We start from the raw sequence: 10,822 nt of genomic DNA on the forward strand, positions 1-10,822 counted from the left end.
CCACTAATGTCAGGCAGCACATTGATGTGTGCCCTGGGTTTGCCTGAGAGGATGCTGAGCCACAAAGGACACATCATCCATAGAGAGAAAACCCTGACTTGAACTCATAGTTAAGGCTTCGGCAATAGTGTTTTATTCTATCAGAGAACAGACACTAGGGTCCTTTTCACTGGATGTGGTGTGGTGTGGTTTCACCTTTACATTTTCAGCCAATACTTTTCTCAGCTGGGTCCATCTCCATTGGGTTGTAAGCTCCATAAAAAACTGCAGAGGACATAGACTGTTCAGAATTATTTTACTTGTTTATTTATGTACTTCATTTTTACTTCAATGCCGACTGCAGGCCACAGAACAGTTACGGTCTCTGAAGGGTCATACAGATGGGTGTGTGCATTTGAATACTTTTCGGTTCCTGTATCACATCGGTTCCCAAACTGGGGTCCGCGATAACGGAAAACGGACGGAATTACCCTTTGAAACAGAATTGCAACTTTCAGACGGAAACATCATTTTGTGCATCAAAATCGCCCAAATTCCCTTGTATTTTGCCCTGCAAGGCTGTATTTCTTTCTAATAAACACAACAACAATCGCAATGATGAACAAGCATTCATTAAAAAACTAAGAAAATGTCACGTCTGTGCTGAACTCCGCTCTGGCCACGCCCCCCTGTCCAACGGCCTGTAAAATGAATTCGCTCATCTTCCCAATCGCCTGCAAATAATGTTTTTTTTAGTCTTCTGTTCTGTTGATGGCTGGCAAACAACAACATTAGAAGGTTTGGGTCACTTGTGGCACATATTATTCACTCATTTTAAGCCATCAATCTACCTCATGGTGAACAAAATGAGGCAAAACGAAAACGAGAAAAAAAACGTAGCTGGAGATTGAAGGTCTGAAGGGGTACGAGACTGTAAAAAGTTTGGGAACCACTGCTGTATCATACTTTGTGACTAAATAAACTGTATATGTAATCTATATAAACTCTTACACCCTCTCCCCACATTCAGATATATGCATGTTAAACTATTTTCGCTGTTTGATCAGAAGTGCTTTCATGTTGGCCTCCAGCCTCTAGTTAAATATATCTAAAGTAATAATCCTTACAGTATTAGTACTTCTTTACTCCTTTGTGTGTGTGTGTGTGAGTGTGTGTGTGTGAAAGACAGAGAGAGAGAGAGAGTGTGTGTTGTTGCGTGTGTGCATGCCCCGACCCACGTGCATCATTGTGTGAAGTGCAAGAAGATGGAGAGGAACCAGGAAAGCAGATTTTTGTCCACAGTAGCTTCCAAGGCGTTCTAAGCTTGGTCTGGAGTCTCGTGCCTCTTCACTAACCTCATTTCATACCAGCACATGTGGTAATGCTGCTATTCTGCTGCTGTGGGTGGGAATGAAACCACACACATCCCTCCCTACCCGTACTTGCATCATCACTCACTCCCAGGAATGCACTTGGGCCACAGCATTAAAGGGTTGGCTCAGACAAAATCAAATTAACACTGATTTCATTCTCATGTTCCATAAAGGCCTTGCACACACACACACACACACACACACACACAACTTTGTTGGAGAGTCCACTGAGTGTACTTCCTAGTAGTGTAGTAAGCTGTCTGAGTAGTATTTTGTGCTGTAAGTGTGAGCAATATTTGCCATTGCCTGGATCTGTCGCCTCTGAGGAACAACAGTATAATGACGCCCTGACAAACAACTAATTTGATAAATTCTACATCAAGAATAAGGGATGCTGAACATTTGTATGTGCATTACAAACTGTACAAAAGCAAGCCTATGACTGTCTGTGTGTTGAGTGTGTAGTATGTTACTGTCTGTGTGTTGAATGTGAAGTATGTGACTGTCTGTGTGTTGAATGTGAAGTATGTGATTGTCTGTGTGTTGAGTGTGTAGTATGTGACTGTCTGTGTGTTGAATGTGTAGTATGTGACCGACTGTGTAGTATGTGACTGCGTGGCTCTGAAGCTCTGGGACTAGGTGGAGAACCTTGGAGAGGCGGAGAAGACTTCAGGTGGTCAGCTGGTTTAAGGCCGTCATTTTGCAACAACAGGAGTGGCCAAAGTTGTGCAATGGCTCTTTAACTGTGTGTGTAGCGCAAGTGTTGCCACTTCCCTATATTGTTCTGAAACCAAATAGTAAGTAAACTTGTTAAGTCAGTTGTAAAGCTGACTAGATATCCAGTGGCAGTATAACTCCATCTGTGTCTGGCCTTAACTTTTCAGCATCCATCCATTCAGCCAGTCATTGCCCTTTTGTCTCATTCACTCGCTCCGTCTCTCCCTCATTGACTCATTGACTCTCCCTTTACAATGCGACACACTTTCTATCATTCCCTTTTCCGTCCATGTTCTGACTTTCTCCCTCCCTTTCCCCCTCATCCACAGTCTCTCTGTTGCCTGTTCCCCATCTTTCCATCAGCCCCCTTTTTGTCTCATGCCTTTACTCTCTCTCTCTCTCTCTCTCTCTCTCTCTCTCTCTCTCTCCCCTCATCCTCCATTCACTCACTGACTCTTTTCTCAGTATCCACCTTTCTCTCATTCTCTTGTTTATCTTGTTTTTTTCTCTCCTCTCCTCTCCTCCCCTCCTCTCACTTGCCTCTGGCAGTCAGGCCTGCTCGCGTCTCAGCCCGCCGTGTCTCTTCAGTGCTCGCTCTAATTGCTTCTCTCTTTAGCGACGTGGGCTAATCCTGTTAGGAGTCATGTGGAATGCTTTGAGCCACAGGCGAAGGAATCACAAGCGCCACCGCAACATCCACGCTCCCTCTGTTGGCTGCATAGTATCAGTGTCTATTCAGTACTTCAGTGACTCTCCAACTGGCACTTGTTTCCTTTTAATGCTCGTCCAACTGAAGGGTTTGAGTTTGAAGCTTAAAGGCTAAAGTAAATGGGCTACACTATTTTTGATGGCATTGAAATTGTACTTTTATGTTGTGTTTCAATTCCTCCAACCACAAACTGCCGTGCTCTGTGAGTCACACATGTCTTGTATTCCTGTTGCTGGTGCTGATGTTTATAATAATCTTCATCCTTTATGTTTTACTTTCTAAGAACAGGACGCCACTTTCGATTACATGCTTCTTCAGGTTGGTTAATCCATTAGGCTATAGTGCAGTTAGTACTGGTGCTAGCCTGTGTTTGATGTGGTAGAGTTGTGTTGTGTAGCCATGGGTGTACCACCTTTAGTTAAGTGCCCAACGTCACCTCTTTGAAAGATTAGAGTTGGGAAATTAAAATGAGTATTCACACCAGGGTGAACAACCAGGTCAGGGGAAGCTTAGTTCCTTGATGGGATTGTATTTTGCCGGTGATTGGCTTCAGTGGTGTCCTCCAGCACCGCTTCGCTGCATCTTTACCCTGAAGCATCTCTCTAGCTTTGATTGTTAATGGTTGATGCCATGTGGAACCCCTCGGTCTTAAGACTGACATAATCATGTCATAGCAGGGGCCAAATACTGTCATATCAATACAGATTACGTAATGTTGGCCTGATGATTGCCAAAAATGACATCATGACACTATTGCATCATCAGAGTCTAAGTTCAAGGCTCTCTTGATCATGATTTGGTTATCAATATCATAACGGAGGTTAAGTGTTGCCCAGGAAACAGGGGCCGCCACCTCTAAAGCATCAGTCATGTCCCCCGGCTCCAGTTCTGCAGGCCTCAACACAGGTGGGGTCCTTTGATGCTTCTTAAGAGAGTTCCTGTAGAGAATCTTTCTCAAAATTGTCAGATACAACTCCAAGTCCGAGGTGCTAAATGGTGTACTTTGATGCACAATGACGAACGCATTGAGCAGGTTCAATCCACAAACTTAATTCCATTCCGTGGTTTTATTTTGTCTTTAAATAGTTGATCCAAACCAAGTCATCCACCGTCTGATCACTTGTGTAGTAGAGACTGCTGGTAGAATTGTGAGTGTTGTTTTTTTGAGAAATTGAAAATGAAACTGGTATTTACTTCTACTACTACTATTCCTGAAAAAGAATGCGAGGAAATGTTCTCTTAAACTCAATTTCCCAAAACAAAGCCATGTAAAGCTTTTTTCATGATGACCAGTTGTTAACTTGCATGGTTTATGATTTCTTTCTCTCACGCTTTTTCTGCCTGTATCTCTCCCTCCCTCGCTTTCTCCCTCTATCTGTTTCCTCTTTCCTTGCTCTGTCCCTCTCTCATGCTCTCCTGTCCTCTTTCCCTCTTTCTCTCTCTCTCTTCTCTCTCTCTCTCTCTCTCTCTCTCTCTGTCTCTATCCTTCCCTCACTCCTTTTCTCCCTTGCTCTTTCCTCTCCTCGCTCCATTCCTCTCTGTCTCTCTCTTCCTCCATCTTAGATCCTGTGTGGCCGGGAGGTCCCCCGCTGGGTGAACCGGCTGGCCTACTTCAGCTCCTGCGTACCCTTCCTCCAGAGCTGCCTGCCCAAAGAGTGGCTGACCCCGGCCGCCCTGCAGTCCAGCATCAGCCAGGAGCTCCAGGGAGAGCTTGAGGAGGCAGAGGATGCTGCCGCCACCGCCTCCACGCCTACCTCGGCCGCCGCCGTGGCGCCTTTCCCCCGACCCGGCCGATACCAGCCACGACGGTAGGCCACGCCCAGCGTGCGCCCGGAACCCACCAAACCCCGCCTCTAGCCACACCCAAACTTCACTCGGTCACCCCGCCCCTTGGCCTGCTCGCCTTGACGGACAGGGCCGTCTTCCAGTGGGAGCCGCCCTGGGAAAAACACTCGGGCCAATCGTCTGGCCAAACCAGCTGGAACTGCTCAGAGAAGCCACAGCACCCCCTGGTGGTAAGGGATCCATCCGTAGGCTCAGTATGAGGAGGAGCCAGGGACCAGGGACTGGCTGCAGGGACTATGGACCTGATTTCCTGTGTTTGTTATATTTTTGTTTTGTTTTGTTCTGCTTGTTCATTGAACACTCGTTGTCAGAGAGACAATGATGATGATGATCAGACATATGATGTCAAATTTATGTTTCTTTTATGGCCTTCTTTTTTACACACTCAGGACTCTTTGGTGCTGAAGAGAAAGACAGACTTCAAAACTGTTCTGAGTTTTCCAACACGACACTCCTTTAGTCTGAAATTATGTTGACTTTCCTCTTTGGTTTTGTGTTCCATTTGGAGGGGTGGGCTCTTGAGATTGTGTTATTTAGGTTGCACCTGGTCCTTGCAATTTTGACAACTCTGGAATGAGCTTTTTTGTTTACAAACTCTGTGTGTGTGTGTGTGTGTGTGTTTGTGTGTATGTAGTGTGTGTTACGCTGACATTAAGCCACCTGGGGCAAACCACCTTTTTTGTTAAAACAAAACACACACACACACACACACACACACATTCACACAAGCAGCTGATGTATCCCCACTTTTGTGGTTGTGCCTCAAACTTTTTACCATTGGCCCGTCACAGCTGGAGCTCTGTTTTCTTCTCTCTTTATACCTTTCTGCATCGCCACGCTCCGGCTGACGGGCTCGGTCTTACCCTGCAAAAACGTCAGATGTTTTACACTGCTAGCTTTCTAGTCTTATAACTTCGAGACGATATTTGTATCCCGTTTTAAAATTATTAAAAAGAAGAAGATATTGAAAATATAACCCCAGCGTTCTTCAAGACTTTTTTTTGGCTTCATAAGTGTTTGACTTCTTCAGAAAAAAAAGATGGCTGCACCAGCCATAATCACCGTTCATAAATGTATTTCAAACTTGTGCACGCTACATGTAGTTTTTGTCAAACTGTTTTAATTTCAATTTTATTTTAATTTAATGAGATACCACTGTCAACACCTGTGTGAACACATTTCATTGTTAGCATTCTAGAGAGTCTATTGAGTCTCTTTTCGTTAACTATCCAGAGCGGATACATTTTTTAAATCTCCTCTGTTGTCTGAAGTGTTTGATCCATAACCATTAGTAGAGACTTTGCCAGTGGACCAGCATAAACGTGTCACGTTGGCTGGGAAATATGCTCAGAAGAGAAACAGAAATCTTGTTTAGGCAACAGTGCACAATCATGACTTGTTGTAATCTAGAGCCAAGCACCAAGATGACATCTAGTGGTTGATGGCTGACATGGCAGAAAGTATGAACAGTAACAGGAGTCATCTGTCATAGCCATGTGCTAATGTCAGACTCTGATGGGACTGTATCCGGGGTCATGGTCAGGTTCCCTAAAGATGCAGGAGCCCCACTGCGAGCCATGCCCACTTTTGGGAGGGCAGTCAAGCCTCCAGTTACTGTGGGGACCACCTGGGTCAACTTGTCAGGCATGCTGAGAATGGTGCTGAAGTTCTCAAACACTGTTGAGATACCGTTAGGAGCCGTGCCCATGCCTTTAGGAGGGAAACCAGTGATGCTCGCAGACGCCCCTGGGCTGGTGTGCTCTGCGTCTGACAAGGGGAGGGCAACATTTGGGTTCTCAAACACAACAGTGCTCTCTGGCCTTGTGCGCCTGCAGCAGGGGAGGGTGTCCAAGAGCTCTCTGAGGCTCTTCGTCAGTAGCATGGAGAGGAAAGGGTTAATCACAGGGCTCAGGTACAGCAGCAGGTTGGCCACCAATCCAAAGTAGAAATAGCCGTCAACTTCAACCTCCAGGGTGGCCAGTAGAGTGGTCAGAGCGAACGGTAGGAAGAGGATGCTGTAGTTGCTAAGGAGGGTGGCTAGCATAGCGAGGACCCTTCGTCTGTCTGCGGGTGAGACTGATGTGGAACAGCACAACGAGGCCCTGCAGGAGTCCAGGAAGAAGAACACGAGCAGCGGGAACGGCAGCAGCAGGCAGACTGAGAACGCCAGCCGGAACCCGAAGTAGAGCAGAAGGACGATCCCAACCGGCGCCAGCCAGATGGCCAGCGAGATCAGAGACGACTGCTTGGCTCTCCGGCAGCAGCCGTGGCACCGCTGGCTGGCCACCAGCAGGTGGCGCTCTTGTGCCACGCCAACCATGAACACGATGTTGCTGGCCACCCCGAAGTAGAAGATGAGAGAGGGGATGTCTGTGTTCAAAGTGACGGTAGTGCTCCCACTGATGGTCTGTGGTCTTGTGAAGAGATTGAAGATGTCCGAGATCAGGAGGTTAATGGTCTGCACTGGGGTGCCATTGCCACCCTTAACCAGCTGGCTCAGCATATAGATGGCCAGGCAGATGGCAGGAAGTCCGAGGGCGAATGTCACCCAACCCACAATAAGCGCCACTCTGTCAAAACTCGCAGCTGTGTTGTTGCTGAGGTTTCCATTCACAGGATTAGTCCAGTTATGTTGACTGTTGTCATGGTGCTCCATTTTCTACCTCATATTTATAGTAAAAATAATAATAATATGTACATAATATATAACCTAAACTTCTACACAAAGATAACCTTGCAAACACACAGTTATGTATGTCTTGTTCAATAGTATTAGTCTTGTTCTCTAAATCCTATGGGGTAGGCTGTTCAACACAATTGCTCTAAAATCCAGGGTAGGGAACACACTACTAACATTAGTCTCTCAATTTATACAACTATTTTTTTTATCTACCAAAGTTTAACCAGAGGCACATCCTGTATCTCTGCTGTATGACATACACACTTAAAGCATACCTCTCTTAACTGTTTTTAACCACAAGATTATCCCTTCACATCCCTTCAAGTAACATAAACATGAGGCTGCATCATACAGTTGCCATGACATCTCAGCTGTGAAGTGGGATTCATTTCCCAGCATAAATCAACAAACTTGTTGTGCTCCGATAGACAAACGATGAATCTTCAGGTTCTTTCCCACGCACGGTGGACACATCTGAACCTCTTTCTCTCTCTGTCTCTCTCACCAGCCCTGGACCTGGACTTTGTCTGTGTGCGGAGATCACATCTGTTTCCCCACAGTGGGGCCAAGGCGAGCAGCCTGTTTCATTTTAGAGAAGTCCCCATTCCTGAGACGACCAGAGTATAGACGGATGTGACAGATGTCCAGGGATAGAAGCAAGTCCTCCTCAGTTTCCCCAGCAGTTTTGTCCTGAGGCTCTGGCTGTTATATCTTTATGGAGCTGCATCATTATTAGCAGCTGAACAGCAGTCTATTCATTTTGCTCTTAGCTGGAACTGAGACACACAATACTTGCACACACAAATACTGCGGTTTACTTTATCTAGATTGTGCTTTAGGGATATTTGTTTGAGTATATATGTGCTGTGCTGTTTTCATTGCAGTGCAGGGTCATGTGGTCATCAGTATGTCAGTGTGAACACAAGAGAAAGATTAGGAGCAAAGGCAAACAGGTTTTATAGCCTATGGCTGCAATAACTACAGTTGAAGCTGCTCCTCAGTGACTGGGTCTGTGACCACACCACTAGTGTCCCTAAAGGACCCTTTGTAGTCCCCCCTTCAAGGTTGATGTCATTCATCTTTTCTTTCCTAGTTTTGAAAGAGGATTTGATCATATACTTTCTATACTTTGTGAGAAAAATGGAAAGGGAGGAAGCTGTTGAGGTTAAGACTGGAGAGTGCTTCATAGCACACACTGCAGACTGGAGAGTGCTTCATAGCACACACTGCAGACTGGAGAGTGCTTCATAGCACACGCTGCATAGTGTCATCTGAGAAGGTGTAAACAAAGCCAGCTGAGGAATCTCGCTCTGTCTCTCTTTCTCTCTCTCCCTCCCTCCCTCTCTCTCTCCCTCTCTCTTTCTCTCTCTTCTGCAACATTCTATGTTGATAGTCACAGGTGAAAGGTCTGTGGGAGCATTCTATATATAAGATAAATCATATAAATGCTTGATTAATTGTGCAAGAACATATTTTACAAAAATATGCTATTTCAGTGCAGGTTTAAGACCTCAGTAATCACTGTAATTTTGTTTAGGCAGTGGAAACCTCATGAAATAAATTGCATTAATAATGGCTGTAATAAAAAACAAGACATTGTAGATAGCTTACTGATTGTGTTCATTTGAAAGTTTGCTCCAGTGACTTTAATGCAATAACTTTCTAAATTAACTCTATTATTAAAACATTATAGCAATGCAAACCAACTTATAAAGCTTTCTAAGAAACCAGAGAATAATTAAGTGTTTGCTTGTACAGAGGATGCAGCAAGCAAGGGACTTCTGCTCCTCATGTTGACATAAGGTTTTTACGTTTGTAATTCATCAACCTAGCCATCACTTCCTGGTGAGTCCCCTTCTTGTGTACTCTGTATCATCCACCACAGCCACACAGACACACACACACCCACCACAGACTGCGGGGTGTGGGGACCATCTCTCCTTTTCATTCCAGTCGGTAAGATCACTATTTGCAGGATGCTACTGTGTACAAGGTTAATGGAATATGCCTGCTAAAATGATAAACTGTAAAATGATGTTGATTGTTGATGTTTCCTTGCAAATGACTGTCCTGACTGAGAGAGTGAGTGAGTGTAAGAAAAAAGGACTGACTTTGATTTGTTTGCTGCAGAGAGGGAAAAAAGGCTTTTTTACAACTTGTTGAAGTATCAGCAGATAGATGCTATTTAAGTCTAGGCAGAGTGACACAGGGAAACTGTGATTTCGATTTAACAGTGCAGAAGATCTGCAGAGGGCAGGAAGTAAGCAGTAATCTATGTTGTACTATTCTGTGAATGCTTAAATAATATGGGTAATATATTTGGAAAATAATATTAGATTTTCTTTCCTTTTTTAATGTGATTTGTATAGCTTAGAACTACCTTCCTAGCGATTCATCTCATCTTCATCTATCTACAAGTATACATTTAAAAACAGATTAAGAAGAGATTAGAGACATAATTAGGCTGTCCACAAGAGAGAGCCCATGAGACAAAATGCAGCATCAGTTAATAGTCCTGGTTCTCGTCTTGACCAGACGATCAATACATGAACTTAAGGGTTCCTGTCATTAGCTCCATTTTCCTTTAGATAGCGTTTCCTGGGATCCGATTGAAGCCGTTTCATAGCCTATGGGTATGAAGGGCTACTCTCAGTTTGTGTGGAGATCACCAATTGTATATTTTATAGAAGAGCACGAGATGGACAGCATATTAAATCTTCTTCTTTAAGGCGCGGCCCGTGATATTGGCGAAAGGATGTTGATATTTCAGCTCAGAAGCCAATCAAATTAAACCCCTCTCTTCCGTGCTCCTGGTATTGATTGGTTGGACACAGAGCCAAGGCTGGCTACAACCACCAGAGTGTTTGTGTGAACACACACAGAACGGACAGAGGAGCAGTTCACTGAATTTAACAAAGAAGAGTATTGCATTAGAATCGTCAACTTGTGTACCTTTAAGGCTACCGTCTGCGATTCATATGTGTGTGTATTATAGAGTCTGTGTTTTCCTCTTCTGAGATTCCTATTTTACTAACCCATTCCCCAATCTCTTCTAGTTGCATTAGCGTTGGACTGCTCAGGGCGGAGAAGAAAAAACAAACAAAACAAAATGGAGAAACTGTATAACAAAACCACGGAATTCTTCAACGTGACAGATTTTAATGAAATAAATTTTACCATGTCTCTTCACTCCTGGGTGATTTTGCCCATAGCTCTGCCTATGGTGTGTGTGGCCATATGTGGATTATTCTCCCTGATAAAGACTGATCATGTTGCCCCGGTTTACGTCATCAATCTTCTCATCTCTGATGTACTTCAGATATGTACCAAACCAATCGCCCTCAGCGTACCACCTAGTGGGGTAACATATGAACTGGTGGTATTTACCTTCACTGTGGGGCTGTTGGCAAGCACTGTCTTTATGGTATGCATCGCTGGAGAGAGATACGTCATGATCGCCCATCCCCTGTGGTACAGGTTTCACAGGACTATCACAAAATCACTCCTCTGCTCTTTCGC

At 44.6% G+C, this 10,822-nt stretch overlaps 1 protein-coding gene across 1 annotated transcript in view; it reads left to right on the forward strand.

Moving 5' to 3' along the window:
• The window catches only part of desi2 (desumoylating isopeptidase 2), a 28,222-nt gene extending 22,623 nt beyond the window's left edge, over positions 1-5,599 (forward strand). Inside the window, exon 5 of the mRNA XM_012839312.3 lies at positions 4,342-5,599. Within this exon, the coding sequence (XP_012694766.1) occupies positions 4,342-4,590 (249 nt within the window). The 3' untranslated portion in view covers positions 4,591-5,599. The remainder of the gene's footprint in view (positions 1-4,341) is intronic.
• Positions 5,600-10,822: the final 5,223 nt, after the last annotated feature.

This window comes from Clupea harengus, chromosome 13, assembly GCF_900700415.2.
Source record: "Clupea harengus chromosome 13, Ch_v2.0.2, whole genome shotgun sequence".
In the NCBI taxonomy this organism is placed as follows: domain Eukaryota; kingdom Metazoa; phylum Chordata; class Actinopteri; order Clupeiformes; family Clupeidae; genus Clupea; species Clupea harengus.